The 24,530-nt window shown below is 34.4% G+C and overlaps 1 protein-coding gene across 1 annotated transcript in view; it reads left to right on the top strand.

Moving 5' to 3' along the window:
• Positions 1-10,179: 10,179 nt before the first annotated feature.
• Positions 10,180-24,530, top strand: part of LOC146165454 (diacylglycerol kinase eta-like) — a 39,248-nt gene continuing 24,897 nt past the window's right edge. Inside the window, exons 1-4 of the mRNA XM_083381375.1 lie at positions 10,180-10,353; positions 14,368-14,518; positions 20,768-20,809; positions 21,200-21,325. Of these exons, the coding sequence (XP_083237501.1) occupies positions 10,240-10,353; positions 14,368-14,518; positions 20,768-20,809; positions 21,200-21,325 (433 nt within the window). The 5' untranslated portion in view covers positions 10,180-10,239. The remainder of the gene's footprint in view (positions 10,354-14,367; positions 14,519-20,767; positions 20,810-21,199; positions 21,326-24,530) is intronic.

Raw genomic sequence — 24,530 nt, 5'->3', positions numbered from 1 at the left:
TAACGGCTTAACAAACTGGATTTAAAAATATAATTTGTCAATTTTTTAATTTGACGAAAACACATTTAATAAAAATATATGTTAATCAAATATTTAAAAATAAGACATTTGTCATTTCGAAATCTAGTTTACATATACTTTTAACGTTAACGTTTCGTAAATGAAATGCGACTTGCTACTTCTTATTCTGTTAAATTGTGTCCTATAGTTTAGTCCACATATTTGGATTCTATGTATTCTAATAAATCGCATGAACTTTTCTTTGAAAGGTGTTTTGAATAATTGTCCGGTAAACCGAAATGTAATTTCCAATGGCGTTTCAATATTACATTTTATTGGTTAAAAAAACTGATAAAAAATAAAAATATAAAAAAATATAAATATGCTTTTTGGGAAATACGATAATGCCGCGGTTTTTATGACCTAACCTAAAACATTAAAACGCTGAGCTACCGAAAAACAAAAGGTTTGCACATTTCTATGAACGCCGAGCAGTTAGACCGACAAGTCCAGTCGTCCACTGCAAAATGATCGCTGTTTATTTTCACCAAAGAGCGTTTAACTCTTCTAATCCGATTTTCGTGACCCGATGTTTCGCCAAGTTTAGATTCGCGCCCAACTTTCTCACCGACGTATCGAAGTTCACTTCAACTTCTTCTTGTAAGCGGATTAAAATTGCGTTTTGCTGCGGTTTAATTGGAATCGGATTTCGTTGTACTTGGAAAATGCAATTCGACTGGTAGGTGCGGTCAGGGGCAACGGTTTTCTTTAAACTGGTGGAATGCTCCGAATTGTGAAAATGTTGATGATAAGGCTTGCACGTTTGGAAATGATTACTCCTACCTAATGCAAAACTGCCACTTTACGTTGCAATTGCATAAGGGCTTTATTTTTCTGTAGACGTTTGGTCAAATTGCGCCAGGCAAATATTCTAGCCTTTGATTTGCGGTTACAAGATCACTTAAAGTATAGGTTTACGAAAATTATAAGGTAGAAAAAGTAATAAATATGAAAGAAAAATAATTAAAGATGCACACACGCACGCACGTGTTCAACTGTGTCTGGCCCTTAAAGTTGCTTTTAGACAAACGATAACGGTTCACGTAACATGTACACCAGAAGCAAATAATTCAGTTAGTCTACATTAGAAAAGATCACAAGTGCTTCTGTATTTATTATGCTTACTTTAGGGTACAAAAGCTTTTTTTCGTTGACACTCGAAGACTCACAGTCAAGTCAAAGCCAACACTTATATTTTTCCATTTCTCATTGTATAAGTCTTTAGCCCATAAATGACTCCAGGACTAAACAGCAAACTTTGGATATCGATTTTTTCCTACAAAAATGTAGTTATTTGCAGACAGCGATTCGTTACCTTAACTTCTTCATATAACTTTGCTAAAAAGACTTAACCAGTCACAACCAGTTGAACTGCATAACAAGCCATGATTTTGTAAAACTTGTTTATGTTCCATACATCTTAAAAAAAGCTTAAGGTAGGGTTGACTAGAACCTATTCAGACGTTAACAAAAAAATCCGAAGAAACAGCGTTTGCTTTTTCTCTGAAATCGCTTGTTTGTCGGAAAACTTCGCTGTTTTAAGTTCTGCTACAAATCGCGACCGACCTAAAACCTCGCTGTTAAATGTGGTTTGAAAATAACTCCGATTCCACATTTAAGCTGATTTAGAATTTTTCATTAAAAACTTTTCGACTGTTATCCCTAAGCCTTAAATTTCCCCAAGAGACCTGCAAAACTTCATCAGCTTTTAGTTTTAATTCCATTCAATACACGCGTCATAAGTGTAAAAATTGTGCATCTCGGGCGGTTGAAAACCCCTGCTAATTTTCCAAAACGAATCAAAGAAGTTATCGGTCATTTTATTAGGTCGATAACTTTACCAAACAGAATAGAAAACTTAATTAGTCAATTTTAACTTCAGTCCCTCTTTTAACTTCACTCACAACTCTCCGGGTTACATAACTCTGCTAATTTAACAAAATTAACCGTAACTGTTTGGGGCCTTTCATCAAAGTTTTACCTTTCAAGAAACAACGTAAAATCTTATCAGGTAGTTTTTCGCTAAAAGTTGCACATCTCTATCGATTAAAAATCTCTGCTAGTTAAGCTAAAGTTATCAAACGCCATAGGTCAATTTTACTTGAACCTTAACTTAACGGAGCCAAAATCTTCATACCTTATCGTTTCTACTCAGCCAATTTAGGAAAAGCGAAAAAAAACTTTTAGTCTATTTTAAGTTTACCAAACAGAACGAAACTTAGTTAGTTATTCTCTATTTTCAATTACGCGTCAACGGGTTACAATCTCTGCAAATTTAGCAAAAGTAATCTAAACTGTGACTTTTCCAATGTCTTCACTTTCAAGAACGAACATCAAACCTTATCAGTTGTAGTCGTAGCCTACCGTTTAGCCAAAAGTCAGAAATTCGCACATCATTATCGATTACAAATCTGTTACGTCAGCAAAAGTAATCAAACACCTTTGGTCTATTTCAGTTAAACCTGTTTTGAACAGAGGCGAAAGCTTTGCAGCTATCTTTTTGTTTTAGCCACGCGCCTGACGCATGGACGTACAGCAGATCGACTGACGTTGTTGTTGCTGCCAGCGGTTCAGTACGGTCCACCCTAAGGGCTTGAGACGCAATAAATGCTCACCTATCTTCTCTCGTGCTGTCTCCGTGAGAGGCGAGCCTTACTTCGGCGTCAGTCGTTTTCAGCCAAAAACTTGTTGGACGACTTGGCTGCTTGCTGCTATAAGACGCTGATTTACGCAGGTTTGGCTCTTGTGAGCGACTTGTGGTCCACTTGGGATTTTTTTAAGTCCTAATTTTCGTGTTGGTCTCGCTCTTGGTTAAGAACTTTGTTCTTTTATTGGTAAAATGAAAAATGAACGCAAAAATCTTGTCAACATATGCTGAATAGTTCAAGTTCGTACTTTTACTCAACGGAGAGAGCATCAGGTCATTGCCCTTCAATCTATAGTTTTGACAACGTTTGCTGTGTTTTAAGAATTTTGTTCGCGGACTTCTAGCTATTCTATTCTTGCCCGTTTTATAAAAATCTATCCAACCCAAAGACGCCGTACATACTATGCCATGTAGAAATGTTTTTTTAAACTATAAAATTATTTCGAGCAATATGCGAATCTCTTTATGTGCCGAATGCGCCACGTACTCCGGAATTGAACGGTTTACCAATTTGAACCAAAAAACGCATTTAAACGCACTTCGCGCGGTTAGACTTGATTAAGCTGCGATTTGCGCACAATTTCGCCAGATAACACCAAGTTGTTCGGGAACTTATTGTTTTATGGCGTCCCGCCATGACGTAATTTTGTGACGTCATTACTTAACTTTTTTATGGCTTCCCCAGACAAAAATCCTGGATGGATGCCACATTTTTGGTGTTTTGAAGAGATATTAAAATGTGGATAAATTTTTAGTCAAAAAAAATATTAAAACGATTTGATTCGAGGTAATTTTTTTAACGCTTGATGTTGGTATAGTACTACCAAAGGTTTCTAACATTACCCTTTCAACTGATTAATCAAGAAGTCCCACACACAACACAACTTTATTCATTAGCGGTTTGGCCGCAGTCAACTGACCAGAAATAACTTTTGCCGTCAACTTAAAAAAATACTTTTGCGCAAATCCCTAAATAGCTGACACTGACGAAAATATCTATGATACAGTTTCGCGTAATTTTAAAATGTTCTAGGGACTAGAGACTATATGGACCTAAAGCTGTGAGAACGTGGCACAGCTGGATACTTTATCCGATCACAGTACGATTGGTTTGCTTTGTCTGTGGTATTTTGCCATTATTTTGTGTTTAAACTACTACAGTCAGCGCTACCTTTGGTCAAATGGAAAATTGCATGATGTGCTGAAATTCATCGAGTTGCATCAACTCAGAAACTGAGGTAAACCTATCCAGGCTGGATTATTGGACAAAATATCAATTTATACTGGACACTAATCCATAGAACAATACAAACAACACATGACGATAAAATAAGGTAAAGTACTGTGTATTGGTCGCCACAAATAACACAGCAGCGCATAAATCAACAACAGTTGCAAAGTAGGTTGACCCTGCTAAACCAAGTTTACGGACAGCGTCATCTTGCGGATGTGTTTTGACAGCAACCTATTCTATAAAATAAAAGTGTTCAGTGATGATCGACCGATAAAACCTCAAATAAAAATTTTTGTTTTGTAACAAAAACGTAACTTTAAATTCAAAATGGCTGGAGGTTGTAGTTAGACGTAGAATACAGATTGAAGGTTGTATAATAAGACGTAGAGCCCATAAAAAAGTAAGTAACGACCTACTTCTGGCTTTAAAATTCAAAAACATTACTGTGCATTGTTTTCACGCTTTAAATTGCATAGCGATTGAAAGATTTTAAACGAATATATGTTATATTTGCAGTTATTCCATTTGTAAGCTAATTCATCCTACTTTTCAGCCGTTAACTAGGAACCAGTTAAACCTCTTTAAAGACAGCCTTATAGCTTTACTTTATCTGAAAAAAAAAATTACAGCTTGTTTTTTTTTAAACATGTGCAAGAATCCTAATTATCGCCGTGCATAAAAAGGTGTCTTCGAAGTCAAGTTCTTAAAAAATCGTTTTTCAGACGCCCTCTCAATGGCTGGGTTTGGGCCATTGTTGGCATTATGACGCCAAAATAGCTTCAAGCACTTGTTTTCATTCAAAATAGAGTACAGTGTGTCGTTGCATGACGTGCATATGGTGCAGCATAAAGCTTCCTTGTAGCCTGGATTGCTTGTAGATGTAGAACAATGCAAATCCTAAGGACGTTGTAAATTTAGATTTCCAAGTATATAGCAGTGTTACAAGCAGACTTGGACAACTGGATTTATTTTAGCTTTTTAATATTAGATTAAAATTGAAATTAGAGCCTTTCAGTTTTTTTGAGTTAGATTCGAATAGAAATACTGAATTCCTGAAACCAGAATATAAACTTGGAAAATTACAGTTTAGATAAATCTCAGTTTATTCTCATATTGTGAAGAGCAAATGTCCCTGTGTTAGTTTCGTTTAGCATAGCCTATGCATCCTTATCAGACTGTAAAAAACAAATACAATTTGTTCTGCCAAAGAGCATTAATTTAAATTCTGTGCTTCAACTAAGAGACTCACAATTTCGTCGGATAAAGAAGCATTTATGGTAAAATACGAATTAGATTAGAACTAGAATTCGAGCACACAAGTCATTTACAAATTAGATTAGAGTTCGCCGCATTTTGCTCCCATACAATGACTTAAAAAAAATAAAATAAAAACTATCTCGTTGTCGAAGTCTGGTTACAAGCTGGTGTGTAAGTTGCTGTCCAGTGTAGTACTTCAACAGGAATGTGAAAGGCAAGTTTAGCATAAATACGTCAGGTCACGAATTGTTTGTTTTTGGTGACTGAGCCATATCACGCAATTACTTTGGTGGAAATACAGCGTTCGATAAGCGAAACAGCGTTTCAAGTTCCGAAAAAGTTTATTCAGGAAATAAATGAGAAGTTCCTTGTTGACTTTTCACTGTACTTTACCTGAGCCCAGCATTTACGGCACGGTTACCAAAGTCCAAAGCCAGTGTTGTAACGACCTAAACCAAACTTGACTTAGGTTAATTTAAGTCACTGTTTTTTAATGACTTCAATTGACTTAAGTCTTTTAGTTTAAATAACTTGTCTTGACTTGAGTCATTTGGGCAAATAACTTGACGTTTGTTTAAGTGTTTAATTTAAGTCAATTAATTTTTAAATGTAATAAACTGTAATACTCATTTTGATTCCGATGCTGTGTCTGTAAATTGACTTGCGTAACTATAATGATTTAGAAGTGTGACTTGACTTGCTATTTGTCGAAAATGACTGGGACTTTATTTTAAAGTAATTTGTTTTCAACACTGCCGGCAAGAATAACTAACCTCGCTATTCCAGTTTGACCACAGGCGGTTTTAATCTATTTAAGGCAGAACGCGAACTGCTTGAACTTTATTTTACAAGCGTTTTTAGAAAATTCGTGAAAATGCTTTTCGTAGGAGGTCTGCCCTTTCACTAACCATCTACAACTTACTAGGTATATCACGATTCACGTCACGTGAACTATAGTGGGAAAATAGTTACAGAAAACAGAAGGGTTCAAAGTAGACACATGTAAACTATTTTGGGAATATCGTGAACAGCTTGCACTTCGCAGCTTGTATGTTGAGAATAAATGAAGAGTTATTCCAAACGTTCAAAATCCTACTACTTCTGTACGGGCTTTGATATTCTTATACGTCTTACTACAATGTCCAACCATTATGCTCCAAAGGTAGTATTTCGTTTGTCAAACGTTTTAGGGTGGACACGTTTTTTGATGATGGAGCATTTGTGGAGGCTATCTCCACTGAAGCCAAAGAGAAAATTTTGCAATAAAATCGTTGAGAAAATCTCTTAAATTAAACTTTCGCTTTTTTACTTGGAGAGTAAGCTCACAGAAAGTCTGTGGTCTGCACGTTCCTATGTTTACGTTTTATGATGGTGCTTGGCCTACAGTGCAGGGATATCAAAGTCAAGTCTTTCTGAAGGCCGCATGAGATGAGCACACCAGCGGGCCAAAACAACATAACTAAAAAAAAGCAAAAACTTCTAAATACGAATCCACCGCTCCTGGTTTATACTAATTAATGTCCCAAACACAGAAAAGTCCAAAATCAACCCTGCTTTTAATTCACAAGTTTTCATCTTTGAATTCACAAATTACACCTTTAATCCGTCGAGAGACTCTAGTCTAAAACAACCCCCTTTTTAAACATATATTGGATTTAAACCCGCCTTATGCGAAATCCATATCCACTAATTCTGGTTTATACCAATTAATGTCCCAAACACAGGCCAGTTCAAAGTCAACCCCGCTGTTCCTAAACGGCAGCATGTACCGAACGACTAGCTGGGTAATATCCAGTTTGACTCAGGGTCGCATCAAGACACGGCTTAGTTACGTTGCAAGACAACGTTTCCGGTGGCCTCTAAGTAATAAAGCAACTCGTGGTCGTACTGGCGTTATTTTAGTGGGGCTCTGTCGTGACAAAAAGGATGCGAAAATAGTCGGAGTCTTTTGCAAGCGGCACTCGAAACAACCGGGTTTTCGAGTGTGTGTCCTTTAATACAGCTGGCCCCGCTATTTTAAACTTGCTGTTTCGGGATTGAGCGTGGGTTAGACACAATTCAGTCGTGTTAACTTCTGATTGCTAGATTTCGAATTTGACATGCTCGCAGATAACACTATGAAGTTACGCTGGTTTGCTAGGTTAAGTGTTGCTGGATTTAAAAAAAAAAATTTGTAGCAAAGTACATGGTAGTTTTTGTGCTACAGTTTGTTTCCAACTGTGTGTATTGGATTTATGGGTGCCATGTGTGTATCCTAAACTGCGATTAAGTTTTAGTATGCTGACAGGTAAAACAAAGTATTTTTGGATGTCATGGGGTGGTGAAAATAGGCCGGAACATCTTCTTAGATAAATTTAAATTAGCTTTTCAGTGTCACATTTGTGTATTCCATCGAAGAATAACCTTAGGTGCCCTAAGGTGACTTGTTTCAAACGTTCTGTTATGACGTAATTTTGTGACGTCTCTCTGAAAAATTGAAGAAAGTTTTTCATCGTCCGGTAAGAAGGGATTTGTACTTTCACCCCTGTTGCCATGTGGGTATCCAATACAGTGTTTGAGTTGTTGTATGCTGGCAGAGGACACGAAGTACTCTTTTTCATGCTGTTACGCGTTGCTGAATGTTTAGATACAATTTGTAGGAAAACGTAGGTACGTCTCAGTTCGATTATAGACTTTTTTTTAAAAATTGGTTGTCGTGTGGCGAACAAGCATTAAACTTACGCGGGTATCGTATTAACATACCTTTCCACGCCATACAAAAGTACCTTTGAACCATCAGCTTACGTATGCACATACAAATCTGAAATTATCAAAACACTAACACAAATTAACCAAAGGGATGTGTAAATTCCACAAGTGAAACTTCCTGGAACGTTTGAAATTTTTCACAGATGACGTCACAAATTACGTCATAACAGGAGTAAAACTAGTAACTTTAGGAAACATAAGGTTATCACCTCGACCCTTGCAAAACAAATGTCGACCTCGATTTGTGATCAGTAACAGCAGAATGTCTGACAATGCTAGTGAAAAGTCAGACACTTTATAAAGATGTTAAAAATATATATTTTTTTCGCTGATAAAGATGTCGTCAGTAGATCTGGGTAAACATGAAAACAGTATAGACAAAAGGCAGAAGAATCCAGAAGGAAATAGTCTATTTTTTAATACAGAAAACTATTTGTGGTGAAAGCTAATACAGAAAACTATTTGTGGTGAAAGCAACGTACCACCTTTGTTAGCATGGCGCAACCTTCCGTGGTTAAATTACAGCTAAAAGTGTGACTTAACGGTTAACGGAACCACATGATACGTTTCCTTGAACGCAAGACTGTCTTGTGACACTCATCTTCAGTGTTGTTTGACACAGATTTGGCAAAACACTATTAATAATATTTAGGGTTCTTTTAACTAGAAATACTGTTAAAAACGTTTTGTAAGTAATTAGGCACGTCCATCTGCCAAAAAACATAGGTTTCTAATTTATCTTAACGAAAGTGGAAACGTATGTTCTGCTGTCACTGGACTTGCATAACAAAACTTTTTGTCCGCATGTCACAAACAGACCAAAATTTTAATAATAATTTAAATACTGGAATCGTGGCAAAAATGTTGTGCAATGTAGCGCCAACGGACAAAACTCAGTTACTATGAACAACATTTGTTCGTTTTTTGTTTGACCCGTGAGTAAAATACCTCACAAAGCTGTAAATTGTGTATATTAGCCTGACGTTTAATAAGATCTCTATGTTACTACAATCGACGATCGCCGGCCAAGCGCATCGTGACGTCACAATCATTAAACCAGCTGATTCATAAACCAACGTGAAACTTGGCTTTGTTTTTGGTGATTATTAACTTAGCTATGTGCTGTGAACAAAATAAATTTTTCGTGGGCTATTTCTCAACTCTTCTTCGTTATTTTTTGGCGTTAGTACAACCCTAAGCTTACCCAGACAGCATCTAATAGAACGTCAAAGTAGTAAAAGTTTATTTTTAATTTGTGTTTTTACTACGCCGGGTAGCGGACTAGCGGTGTCATTGCCCGGTGCAGTGAACTTTTGTTTTTGATACGCGTTTTTTGAGTCGAACTGTTTTTATTTTTGTTGTGAGATTTGGATATTTTGTAGCAATTACTTTTTTGCAAAATGAAATGAGAAACATAACTTGCGAATTACCTGTTTGACGAACGAGTGTTTGGGTCTCGTGTCAGAAGTTTACCTTCTCGTTAATGTGCAACGATAATCTTTTAAATAATCAATTAACTATATGCTAAAAAAAATTGAATTTACTGTTTCCTAGTTTGAACATTATAGTAAAGCAGTTTATTTTGAAGTTTGAAACAATACAAACTTTTTTGTTTGTGTAGAACAAAATAATTTTGCTTTTACTGGATTTGTATTGTATACTTTTTAGTGGGCTTGTTGGTAATACATCATAGGCCTTTATCCAATTAATATCACATGGTTTTATAAAAAAAACCCGCTTTCTATGCTTCTAAACATGTGGTTAACATTAGTTCGGTTGTTAAGAATTTCCTACTTTTTATGATGATTTGTGATCTTTCTTTTGTAGCTTAATTAAGTGAAAATGTTTGGGTTTGGCGCATGATATTATCAAATATAATTTTTTGGGTTTTGCATTATTTACATTATTTATTTTTTATTCCACTAAAAATTACTTTATTAGTCGCGGAAATAGCCCTCAGGAGATGCCTATTGGCTATTTTCCCGGCTCTTCAAGGTCACACACTAAGTATTATATATTGAGATACCTACTTGCTGGGCAACTTGACTGTTATTTTTTGTTCACTTTGTTTTAAATTTTTGCAAAATGCACCAAAATAAATTAAATCTGAATCTGCTGTAAGGATAAATGGCCTCTTTCTATTTAAATAGGCTGGAGTTGTTTAACTAGGGACCATAATTTTCAAAATTTGGCATTTTTTTCTCAGAAAGGCACTACATATTATTTCCGACAGTAGGCCATAACTGATGCATCAATATGCCATGCCGCTTTGCAAGAAGAGTGTTGTAATAAAATGTACATGATGGCTTACAACGGTGTGAATGGCCATGCTCCCTTGCAGAGGTTATCTGGATCAAGAGGCTCTGTGGAAGTTTCAACCAGAGATGAATACATCTTTGTTCAAGAGGTAAATTTAATCATTGTTACACCCAGGGTTGGCATGTTTCATTATATCCAATTGAAGCCGATACTTTATGTCAACTGGTAGTAGCATGAACTCGTCTGATACTAGGATGGTATTGAATAAATAAAGGAATTTCAGCCATGATTTATGATCAAGCACAGTAATTTGTGCTTTTACTCTAAAACAAATTTTGGTATAAAGATCTGGAAAATAACCTTTTGAAAATTTAAGTTTTATTTTTTGCTTATTTGACCATGATAATGAGGCCATTTGTAATTGTATCTGATTGTGATGCTTTTTGTCCAAAGTATAGGACATCAAGATCTGAATAAAAGATCAAGTAGCAGGATTAGGGGAAAAATAGGTGCAAGTTTATAATCCAAAAATCGTTTTTTTTGTGGAAAAGACAACTATATTACACTCCCCTATATAAGAGCATTCTTAGTACAACCCCAGTATTCAAAAACAAACAAAGAGCTAAAGCAATAATATGCAAAAACAAAATTTATAACCTCTGCACAATTTTTCAACAAAGGCATTCATACAGCTTCTGACACAAGACTACAATTCGACTTTTTTTTATAAATTCACTTGTCTGCTTTTGTCATATAACAAATTAATAAAAAAAAAATATGGGTGTTAAGACTTAAAAGGCCAGTTTATTTTCTGAACTATAAGAATATGCAATATATGACCCATCTTGAGAATTAATGACAAAAAAAATATCTTTGTCAGCCAACTTAAAATTATATTAAAAGTCTGTCAAATCGAGCAAAATCTATTGGTGGTTTTATTGATTTCTGCATTTGTCTGATATTGTAATTCCATTTAACAGTCTATCAGAAACATGCTTATCCTGTTACACCATCTGGAAAATCCAGTCTTAAATGAAAATAAATTCAGTCTTGATAATGCTAGGAAATAATGCAAACCAAAATTAATCGGTGCAATGCTATTATAGAAGTATAGTTATGTTTGTTGTTTTAGTTACATACGTGCACATAAATGTACATTGCACATGTACCTTCTGTAGATTTAAGAAACATATGTGTCTCCAATGCATGAATAATGTAGTATACCACAAAAGAAAATTACCTTTTTGGCAAATTAATATTGTGTATATAAAACAACCAATTTAAGTTAAAATGTTCTTTTTCACTTTAAAGGGCGGTATATGTCCCAAGTCTTTATTAACAAGCAAGATTTCATTTACCAGTAAAATTTGTTTGCCTGTAATATTCCAGGCAATAATAAGACACTTGCTAGCTAAATTTAACACAGACCTCACGACATTGCGTTTAGCCTCTTGCGCACTATTTTTGGACGGCTATTTTGGGTCGTGTCTACAGAGAAAATCCTTCAGTTCCTGAATAGGTTTCACCACATTGCACTGCACTCATTTATATATACTTCCCTCTGCACTGCAAATGCTCTGTGAAAAGGATCTTCTGCCCACTTTAAATAGACTGTTTAATAATTTAAGTAGGTTGATTGTGTATAACAATATAACCTGGTTCAATTAATTATCAGTTGCTGTTCTTCGTAGGACTGTGCATTAACCTGTTGTTGCTTAGAATAAACATCATTCTGATAATAACCAGAGCAGTGGAATGTAATGTAATATGTGCATATGCATAGTTTTATTTTTTTATTCAACTTTGATTAATAATATTTATTTTAGATTAATTAGTAAACTAGGAATTAACTTTTTTTACTATTTTTAACAACAAGATTATTACTGATTGCTGTTTTTGGGTGGTTGTGTTTATGTATTGCTGTTTTTGGGTAGTTGCTTTCTTTAATAACTATTAGTCAAACTTATAAAAATTTATCTTGAAAAAATGCTAATAGCTTATAGTGTTACCTTATAAGTTTGACCTGACCTACATTGCCAATAGTTGTATTTTTAATAATGTTTATACAAGGCTGGCGTAAGTTTGTGCGTTCCACGAATATGTGCAGTGTTATGCACGTGGGATGACATGCTGACGTCAAATTTAAAGGAAGTGGGGGGATCACAAAATTCTGGAGGCCCCTAATTCATAAACTGTCAGGCAAAATCTATGCAAGGAAGTGGCGCTACGCTTAAGACAGACTACTGACCTGTCGAACGGTAGAGAGGTCTTTTACTGAATGCCTGTCGCTGTTGGATTTATATTTTGGATACGATTGAATTAGGGTTGTTTGGTGGAAAAATCGAGTTGACACGCTCGCAGAAATATTTTTTATAGGCTTGGAAATAAAGGTTTGTTTGTTTGTTAAAATTGTGGAAAGTTTTTATTAGTTTGGATGTTTATGTGTAATGTTTACAGTGTGTCTAATATGATTTAGTTAGTTGGCTGTCCACCACTTAGTCTTGGTGTGAATTAAAGAAAGAAATATTTGACTTTAGTATGATTATTATCATTTTGAGTTTGAAAAAGCCATTGAAAGTTTTTTTTTGTATGTTCAGTAGAGAGTGTGTTCGTTTAGTATATTTTAGTTGGTTGTATGGCCACAACCAAGTCTTGGTGTGAATTAAAAAAGAAATATATATTTAACATTTAAAATACTTTGTAATTTTCAATTTAAAGTTTACAACAACACTTAAAGGTGTGAATTAAAGAAAGAAATATTTGGCATTTGATATATTTATCGATTTGGAGTATGTAAAAAAACATTTTAAGTTTATTTTTGTATGTTTAGTATAGAGTGTGTCCGTATAGCAATGCCAATTAGGCTTACTGCATAGCTGTGCCAGTGGCTGTATTGCTAAGTTATAGAAATTCCCTCTTGGGGAATGGATAGGCAACTGGTCCTATCGATGTTGATTTGTGAATATAACAGCTTGCCTCTACATGATACAAAGGGTATTTAAGTATAGGCCTATTTTATGTTTTTTAATTCTGCTAAAATGTTGAATAAAATAACTTAACCTTAATTTAAAATTCAAAAATGAACTAACTTTCTCAATGTTCGGTTTTGGCATTTGGTGTCTAATAAACTTTTTTTTTTTTGTGCAACCTTTTATGTCTTTGTATGTTTTAGAAACAACGGTTTAGTAGTTTTTTTTTTCAAAATGCTCTATAGCTTTGTTTTACTATTAACAAATATGCTTTTGGAGGTGACAATTACAGAGTTTTTACATTTACTCACTTACTTATTTTCTTGGACACGGCTTTAACTAGAACTGATGGCCTAAAAAAACTTAAGAAAGTTCTTTAACCATCACTGACTAGACCATCAATAAGCCTTTTTTAACAGTTTGCTTTTCTTGGTGGAAGTTAGAAATTGGGTAGCTACTGTTAAAATATTAGTTTAGAGTCTTGAATTTAGTTTTGATATTATTTCGTAATGTTAACTAATATTCTCCTGTACTTATTAATTTTGAAACACATTTCCCGTATATTTGGAAAAAGGAACTGTTGACCAATTTGATACCAAATACTATTGCTGTGTGATCGAAATAAGTAAAACTCATTGAATTAAAACCGTCAAAGAAAATGCTTCAAAAGATATAAAACAAAAGTTTCCGGAATTAAGTATCAAGTTGTGGGTATTTTATCAGAAATGTTATTTTATAAAATTGTATGTAAAACCATGCATCCATTAATTTGGTATTGGATTTGCATCGTTAACACTTGAGTATGAGATCATGTACTTTAGGCTTCTCTAAGCAGCTAAATAAGGGCTCCTGAGTAACGAGCCCACAAGCCAAAAATCAGGAGTAAGGGTTCTCTATCAAACCTTTTGCTTAAAATTTTTATTTTTTGTTCCTAAGATATAAAAGTCTGAATTGTATGGATTATTATTGATCAGTAAAATTCAAAGCATGTTGCTTCAGTGGCCACATGAGCATTAGACCAAACTTCGTTTAGGCTTTTTATAGAGGTCAGTGGCTTCATAATTTTTTGAAATTACAATAAATTGGCGGCATAAAAAGTTTAAGAATTACTGCTTTATGGTATCATGTCCAATATGATAGATACTACGGAACTTCCAGTATTGGTGAAATTCAAAACTCCCATTTTCCTCCAGGACTTTTCCTCATCCTCTTCATCTGATGGGAGGAAGGACATGCCAGCTGCCTCCGACCTGGTGCCTCCCGGAATCCTCCTGCCAACCTCCTTCGTTTCCGTGCCAACCAAGGAGGACAATCATGTCACTCTTCGGCAACAAATCGTCCGAGGTGAGAAAAATCACCTTTTCATCCTACCCCTCTGAGATTTTTGTGAAAATCGGTACTACATTTCCTGCCCCTTTTTGCGATAGAAACCACTTGGTGAAAATTATCGAGATTTAATAGCTTCTACTGTATTTGTAGGATTTACTTTTTTTAGTTTTACTGCTTTGGAGCATAAAGACTAGCAGTGGGTTGTAGTTGACATGGAATGAAAGGCATAATTTTTGAATGATTCAATAGTTTCTCAAAACATTAACAAAATGCTACCTACTTTGGTATAGTCTTTAATATTTATTCTATGTCTAGTTTTACCCCTTTATTCCTAATGTCAAATTATTCAATTGTCTAATTTTTTTAAAATTTTTACTAATTTAATGTCATGCTTTTTTTACAAGTTAAATTTTGTAATGGTTTTTAGTGAGGCCAGACTTTTCCGGTTATAATTTTTTGCAAGCGAACGGGAGACACAGAGTCCCAAAGTCTGCCTTAAACACCTTAAAGGTTGTAAGTTAATGTTCGCATAATGACGTCAATGATCTGTTGACTCTGCCCTACGCTGTATCACTGCTGTTTGCCCAGTATTATTTTTGGCTCGCTGTGACGAAAAATCTCGAGCGATGTGTTTGCCGAATCTGTTGACCGAAATTTGAAAGTCGACTGGGACCCTTGCTAGCGTACACTTAACCATGGTTAACTATGACGTCAAAGTCAAGCTTTGTCGGTTTAGCAATGGCACTTAAAACAGTAGCGGCATTGTCCAAAGTGGGAATCAATCGATTTTGCCTCCTACTTGTTTGCTTGAGTAAACACATACAAGGATGTGGACTTTACATATCTCTTAGTACGTGTTTTTTGACCACAGAAAACTAATAATATTACAGATTCATTGTTAAAAATCCAAAGCCAATGCTTACCTGTTCTGAAATAAATTGTAATGTTTCTTGAAAAACATTTTGATTATGCAAAATATTGGAAAAATTGTTTGAACAACAAACAGCATTCTTTTTTGCAAAGACCACTTTGCCTTTTTATGAACCTATTTCTCAAGCTAACCAAACAAACATAAACCTATGCCACCTTTTATAGTATCTTTCATTATCTAAGTTGAATCCATGAAGCTATTCTATTTTTAAAATCTATAAAGTATCTGGTAAGCTTAAGAATTATTTTGTTGAGATGTTATTTTAATTTTTAAAACACACAGTCAAACTGCTATTTTTATTTGTCATTTTCAATAAGCTATTACATTTTTAAAATATATATGTGGTGTACTAAGCTAAAGAATTATTATTTTTTTAATATATTGTTTTAATTTTTTTTAAACACATAGTCAAACTACTTTGTTTCTTTGCCATTTTTAATTTACAATTTCCTTTTTAAAACAATTAACTTTGACACTGTAATGACCTAAGATTTTTTAAGCTTACCAATCATAATTGATTCGAAAGTTTAGCAAGGACAGGTAAATATTAATGAAGTCAAATAAATAATAAATGCCAAAGTAACCGACCTAATAATGCGACAGCACAGCAGAAGTAGTGCATGTTTTTAAATGTTGATTGAAAGGTGTTTCTTTTAATATTTTTTTTCCTTTACACAAATTATTTCAGAAAATTTTAACTTATATAAATTATTGTTTCAGTACCATAAATATTATTACTAGATTATCAGTAAAATGACAGCTTTAGAAAAAATAGTCTTTAGGAAATTAGTAAGTGGCAGTTTATGTAAATACATAGTCAAATTATAGTTAATATGTAGTCTTGGAAGTTTCAAAGCTAAAACAAACCAAAATAGATCAAGATAGCAAACACAGGGACTCTTCTGAATTTGTTGAAACATGAAATGCATTTATTTTACATATATATCTTGTTTCTATTAAAAAAGCTTAGCCACTTAAATGACAGGATATGTTGAACACATGGTTCTATCAATTTCAAGAATTATTATCCATCTATGTAAGACATGTATAATATATCAATTTCCTATACAGATGTGGTAGTTAAAATTTAAATTGAATAGTCGTGCAGTTTCAAAGCTAAAACAAACCAAAATAGATCAAGATAACAAACACAAATACCCCTTATGATTTTGTTGAAACATGAAATGCAATTATTTTACATATTTTGTTTTAGTGAGAAAGGTTAGGCATTTAAATAACAGGATATGTTGAACACGGGGTTGTGTCAATTTTAAGAAGACATGTCAATTTCCTATTCAGATATGGCAATTAAAATTAAAATTGTTTTTGGCAAATTTAATTGGCTTTTATCACTGCACTGTTAAAAACACTCCTGTTACATTTTTTCAAATTGATTGAAAGTGAAGCTTATAAAAGAATAAGAATGAAATTTTCTTTCAGACATTTTTCTTTTGCCATTCCTCTGAAAAGAATGCTACATTTTTGTAATATTGACCAGTGTGAAATTAGCTGTGTTAATTTGATGTTATAGGCCACAAGTTATGTTATGTTTTTTCAAATTTATAAGTTGAAGCTGGTATAAGGAAAATAGTGACATTTTTTTCTGTTTCATTAGTCTGAAAAGAATACTACAATTTTTTATTAGCTGTATCAATTTGATGTAATAGGCCACAAAGTTATTTGTTGAGATTTAAAGACAATTAGTCGCTGGGTTAGGGTTAGTGCTCTTAATTTAAGCTCCAACCCCATCATGCACTGAGACATAATGAGGCCAAAATTACAGGGAAGGGAATTATTAATCACCTCGATAAATTGTTAGTGAGCGGCGTCATTTCATCCTATTTCTAACCTGAGGCTAATTATCCTGGCGGATATTTTCACTTTTTTCGATCATTTGCCAGACTTTACATTTCACTTAGTAAGTTAGTGTTGTTCCTAATTTAGCGGCTACTTTTGGAAAAAAGATCAGTTACAGTTTATTTAGAAAGATAAAAATATAATAAAAAAATCTTTTCAGGTCATTGGGTGAGATTAACTTTATGTCTTAATTTAGTGAAGTATTTACAGCATTTTTACAAATATTTTAAATAAAAAAACATTTAATTCCTTAGTTAAAGTGATATAAATTATGTTTAAAAATACACTTTTTTATGTTGTTTTTTCCTTATTTTTTTCTTAGACAACTTTTTTGGAAATCTTACATGAATTAGTGGTTTAGCAATTTTTTTACCAATTGTTTAAAATCAAACATTTTAAGTTAAAAGATAATTTTTCACCCCTTTGTTACCTTTGCCTGAGTCACTTTCTCCTAGACCTAATCATCACTAAGCCACCAATTACACCCATTTGTGGTGTAATCCATTTGTACTTATGCATCTATTAATAGATATCCACTCGGCCATAATAGGGATTTTGCTGCTACATTGGGTTCGGTATAAAGGTTTTGATAAATCACATTCATTGCGTTTTTAAGATTACCTAATATTATTTAGTGTTTAGTACTTATGGCTAATAACAAGTAGCTGAATAAAATTGAAACAATGTTCAACAATGAAATCTATAATGAGATATTTGAAACATTCAAAATAATACCTACTTCTGTATGAGCGTTGATATTCTTATTATGTCTTACTAACCTTTAACCGTCATGCTCCAAAATTAAAACAGTTTTCCTATTTTTTAATTGCTTGCCTATTTTTTACACATAACACTATTGAACGGATTAGGAAGTAGTACAATGCCATATCCTGACCCCATTTGCTTTATAGTAATAGCTGCAATAATAATAATTATTAAGAATTATAATTATTGCTATTAACATTTTATATAATCTACATACTTGTGCTAGTGAAATTTTAGTATCCTCAGGCACAAGAACACTGTTTAAGTTTTAAACATTTACCATCCAATGCATTTTCTATTTGTTAACATGTTTAGAAAATGTTAAACTTATACAGAATATGCTTGTTTTAATGTGTTGTTACATTATACAAAATGTTGGAGAAAAAAAACAAATATATGACTTTTATCTAGTTATTTTAGGTAACCATCTTTTTAACTTAACCATGCGCAACATCATTTCCCTCTATTTCCATAAATATACACCTAAAAAAATCCGGTCGTTGAGTATATTGTTATGACGGTTTACGTACGTCCTTTTCTAGTGAATGTTTAGTCACCGCTTTCATTGACTAATTGCTTTTCACAATGTAACAACGTTGCACTGTGGCTATTTAAGCATGTCAGACTGTGTTCCTATCTTATTATGTGAAAGTCCATTAGCGCATAGGCACTGGTTACCTAATGCTTATTAATGCAGAAAGCATTAGAAAGGTACTAATTGGCCTTTGGGGAACTTACAGGTTCAGGCTATTGATTTCAGTCTTGTTTTAGCAGATAGCATGTTGTTAGCATTTCAAGTTAAAAGTTATTTGAGGTTTATTGATTTTTCTTTGAGTCTGAAAAAGAGACTTAATTTTTGAAAGTGCAATACGGCATACTCTGCTGCAATTTTATGTGGAAAATTAGTACAAGCTATTTGTAAGCCTTGTAATGAACAGCACAAATCTCTGTAGATGTATATCATAATTAAAATACCTTTATTTAAAAATCTATAGAAAGCATACTATCTGCTTCAGTCTGAGCCTAAAAAGGGACTTAATTTTAAAAGTGCTATACAATACACACTGCTGAAATTATACATGAAAGATAAATACATGTTACTTGTAAGCCTTGGAATAAACAGCATAAATCTCTGTAGATGTTTAAAATAACTTTGTTTAAATATCTATAGCCGTTGTATTGTATGCTGTATTTTCATGCCGTAAATATGCTATATGTGGCTCAATCGTATCAAATTTTTATCCATAATAAATTTGCGCCTGGGCAATTATTGGGTCTTGGCATATAGGCCCAAGCATAAGCACACATGTGCTGTTATTGTCTTTTAGTTGAGAGAAAGAAAACAGGCGTACCAAGACAAGAAAGGGACATTTGTGCACTGAAAATCAATATCTAGTTTAAAGAAAAAAGTGCTGCTGTTTTAAATCAGGATCAGAACCATGGGGCATTCAACACTTTTCAGAATTTGCTGTGGAAGCAGGATAAGGCAGTTGGACATTTCGTTGTTGTAGGGACGGTTTAATTACTGCAAATAATTTTTTGTTAAGCAATATTTAGTCCTCAAACTCCTAGCCTTGCTATAGCAGCTTCGTTACACTAAAAATACTTTTCTGTACTACTGACTCTAACTATATGCAAAACTTTAATCCTGAGTTTTTTGATAATGTAAGTAAATTGGATAAATTGTTCTTAGCCAAAAGAACAACCCCTATTTCTGTATTAGAATTGCATTTCACAAAAACTTTATTTTTTTTACAATCCAGGTGTTAAGATTTCAGTGATTAATTGCCCCGTTTAGTTTATTGCCGTTCTAAAATAGCAAGATGCAGTTAAGTTTAACGACTGTTTGGGCAGCCACCAGTTAGTAGTTGTGACATCACTTTCCCTTTTGCTTTGTGAAGGGAAGTTGTTTGAGTTTAAAGTTGTGGCATAACATAGAGCAGTGTTAGTAGGGGTGTGAGCTGGTCTAAATAAACACACTTGAGTTTCAAGAAAAGAGAATTGGTTAATGATTGATTCTCAACATTGAGTGATATTCAGTTTTGTGATAATTAGGTGTACCACTTGTTTTGGCTGGAATATGAGTTAAACATTGAGCGTTAAAATGTATATTGGTTAATGTGCAAGTAAATTTAAATTAGATTCAAATAGCTATTTACATCGAGTTTAAGTAGCACCTAATTGACTATTTTTACTGTTTATTAAACGTACGCCAAAAAGCATAGATATTATTTCGATTTTTATGATAAATAGGCCTTTTAAACAGGTTTACATAGACAATTAGTTATTTTTTTATTTTAGAACTGCAACAACTAAAACGCAGTACAAAGTTTAGAAAGATAATACAGTTGTTTATTTTAGGGTTCAATGAAAGACTGAGTATTAAGAGTTCAACTCTTATTAATCGTGATTTCTTCATGTTTCATGGTATATTGCTCAAATGGCATTTTATTGAAATTCAAATCACTAGGGCCTTTGTAGTCTGTTTGTTTGCCCTGTTTAATGGCTTGTCTGTTTATTAATAGGATTAGTCCATATGTTCAAACACTTTCTCTTTCTGTGCAGATTTATCAAGCTGCATCTATTGGCAGCCATGCCAACAGTATATATTTATTCCCCTTAGTAGCGGCACGCTGTGCTACTGATGCATGTTTCCTGACACTGCCTTCTGAATTGCGCTGCCTGTTGTTATTTATGTTTATACTGTACAGGTACAATGGCGTCAGATCCACAGAACAGCACAACTAAAACATGTAAGTTTTTTCATGTGTTTTTGTGAGATGGCAAAGGAACTAATATAGTTTTAGGAGTTATCTTAACCTTTTGTTTATAATGAGGGACAAAATTTGCAATTACATCCAAAAATGCCATTTAATTTTAAGTTAACTACAATTTAGTCTCTGTTGCACCGACTAGAAAGTCTAGAAAGCACCTGTAGTATAACTTGCCAGTGCAAGTACCATGTGTGTCAGTTATTTGCTTGGCTGTTATTTTAGTTGAATGTAAAAATTCGTCACATTGTAGTGATATTTGGGCTGATTGTTTAATACCTAGAACAAACTGCCAGATTCCAAGCCTTCGTTTAATTGTAGAATTTACATTTTTGCTTTTTATTTGTGCTATAAAAACTTGTCATATTCCAGGGCACCACAAAGCCATTCGCCGCAATTTATCCAAAGCGAAGGAGCTCGTTTTGTTTGTTGGCAAGTTGCCTGTGAACCTTCCAACCGCTCGATACGTCAGCTACGCAACGCAATGCACAAAAGTCGGTAAGTTGTTAAAAATCGTTCCAAACAAATAAACAGACCTCATAAAAATTCCAAACCTACCCCAGTTAAGACCAATGCTTTCAGTCGAGGATTGTGGTTTGATAATAAGTTTGAAAGCTGAAAAGATTGAGCAAATCGACATCATTTTGAAGACGTTTATACGCACTTATATCATCATCAGTTAATGCAGTGCTTCCCAAGCTATTTAGGTGGGTCGCGAAGAATTTCTAAATTTTACCGCTTTCTATCAGATCGGGAAATTATTGCATTATCATTACGTAACAATGATGCAACAATGTAACAAATACGTAACAATTAGATGTGTTGTTTCGCATTAACTATTTCAGTGCGTATTGCACGTGTATACATTGTTATTTTTCTCATTAATTTGTTTTTTATTCGTTTGGTCATATCTCATTGTGGGTCGCACATAAAAACTTGCATTAAAAGTGGGTCGCGAACTGAAAAAGCTTGGGAAGCGCTGGAGTTATTGTACATTTTAACACAATAACTGATGGTAATAATCAGGGTCTGCCTGCGTAGACCGTAAGTGAAGACCTGAGTTTAAAAACTACGTAAATCGCTTTGAACGTTGCGCAAGAAAGCTTTCCTAGATTTCAACGTCAATCATTTGCGTAACGCGGCGTGCGCCGTGCGTAAGAAACGCGCCTACGCAATGCAGACGCACGCACGTTAAAATAAGCCTGGCCTATCTTTGGCCGTTCTCTCTTTGCGCGTTTTCAATTGTTGTTGCGTTCCGTTTTGTGACGTCACAATTTCGATTGCCTCGTCCTGTGACGCCTTGTGCATTGTTGCGAGCGCGCGCGTGCATTGTTACGTCATATAACGGATGGCAAGTCGTGACGCTTACGTGAAGTGTGCAAACCCAGCGCGAATGTGGCAGGGCGATTTTTTTGCCTATTTTTACGACTAAGAGCGACCTTTTTTTTGCCGTATATTTAGCCTTTAAAATAACACTTGGCATCCAGCAAAACTGGAATGTGTTTGATTAGAGTTAATAAGAACTGTGCGCCTGGCTAGTTAACAAGACAGCTTATATTTGTATTTTATTCCTTGTGCGCAATGTGCTGCATAAAAAAAAACAATGTGCAAAAACCTATGGAAAATTACAAGCATTTAACCTAAAGGAAAGCCAGCCGGTTTTTTTAACCTTAAGGAATGCCAGGTATTTTATTATACCGTTTAACGTTGGCTGCTAACACGCATTTCTTAACGATTGCTGATTTCTGTGAATACAGGGGGAATTTTCAGGGACAAAATAGACTGTAGATTACTTCCTTACAACCAATCATCTCAAACAATGTAGTAATATATTTCGGCACAACTTTCATTTCCCGGTAAAGAAAATCGTCCTATTTTAAAGTACTAAATATATTATCCTAATCCTTACTTTACCTAAAATGGGATAAAAGTTCTATTTCATAAAAAATATGCTAGGTCTGTTAAAACCAGTTCAACGTTTTTCTTTTTACTATTTTTTTCACCCAAAATACGCACACCATCCACCAGCGCCCCTTTTTTTTAAAAAAAAGAAAAAAGTCTAGTTTTTATGCCAACAGTTGCGCCATGTGGAAACAGGATGCCCGCGTGCCAAATAGGTTTGAAGCCGAAAAACGTGACCATGCTCTGTACGTATTTTTGCGCCTATCTTTGAACGTACAGAAATAGCGTCGGAACGAAACCGAACCGCCTACTCCTGACGTTCCAGCGTTTGTTTTGCGAACGTCAGGCGTGCACGTGCTTCCATTGTTTGGTGCCAGAGCTGATGCTAATTTTGACTTGAATTGTTCGACACGCGTGGCAAGTTCGTCCGCCGCATTAAACGCATTTAGTTAAAGCTATTTTTGCCGCGCTTATGTCAAGTTTTGACCTGATTAGCCAATTCTACATTATGCAAACTGGAATTGCGATGTTTTACGCGGTTGATATTTACTGACTAGGGAATAATATCGGATCGGAGCCGATACACAAAATGGTAGTATCGGTACTCGGCCGATACTATAGGCTGGTATCGCTGCCGATTTGATACTAGAATCATATAGAAATTTAGAAAATTAGATATATTAAAAACTAATAGGTTAAACTGCAACCAAATATTTGCCTCATAATCTTGAAAAAAACCTGAGTTTTAAGTTTTTGCGAATAGTAATGACGTCATTTCGTAACGGATCGCGATAATTTTTGTCCAAAGTATCGGTATCGGTATAAACTGTTCGAATATATGTTTTATTATCGACTTAAAATAAGCAACGAGTTAACAGACTGTTATACGAGTGAAAATTAAAATCAAACGGCCTTAAGTTCGTCTGGTTTAAGTTCAGGAATCCTAATTTTGCATCTTGATAAAGGTGAAAAAATAATAATGCTAATATTTTTATTGTTTATATTCTGATGTTCCAAAACTGCCACTGCCAGATCTTCAAGCCATGTCGTAAGATACGAAAAGAATTACAATTTTTAACCTTTGTGGTACTTTTGGATCTTATCCTGTTAACGTTTTCGTCTTATACGAAAAATCTTTTAATAGTGCACAAAGTTAAAAAAAACCTTAACCCTTGAAAAACAATAAGCATCATGACCATCTGACGTTGGCACGTCAGGCGACCAGGCGTGCACGTGCTTCCATTGTTTTGTGGCTGCAGCAGCTGATGCTAATTTTGACTTGAATTGGTTGCTTGAGCGTGGTAAGTTTGCGTGCCGATCCGACGCATTGTGCCAAGGCTATTTTAAAGCGTTTGCGCCAAGATTGGACCGCGTACGTTGTCCAGCATTGTTCTCCACTGAATGGTATGGTTTTAGTCGCTTACTCATAACTGACGTTCTGCTTGTTGATTGTACTATAGTAAAAAAACCGTCCGGTACTTACTTGTTTTATACGACGTTTCGGCTATGTAAGTAAAATGCCTTCATCAGGAAATGCAACACAACGCAATGTAGAACGACACAAAGGAATCAGGTGGCACTGTATAAAGACAAATTGTATTGAAATCTTGACAAGCTTTCGCACAACCGTGCTTCATCAGGTCAAAGTAGTCACTTGTGAAGATTTCAATACAATTTGTCTTTATACAGTGCCACCTGATTCCTCTATTTAGAATTAGACGAATACGGCCATATACGAATAGTACGACACAAAAACAGATAAAAATGCGATAATCAACGAAATGCACAGGGTTCTTTGTTA

This window comes from Ascidiella aspersa, chromosome 2 (assembly GCF_963924565.1).
Source record: "Ascidiella aspersa chromosome 2, kaAscAspe10.2, whole genome shotgun sequence".
NCBI lineage: Eukaryota > Metazoa > Chordata > Ascidiacea > Phlebobranchia > Ascidiidae > Ascidiella > Ascidiella aspersa.
This window is presented reverse-complemented; position numbering and strand designations above follow the sequence as displayed.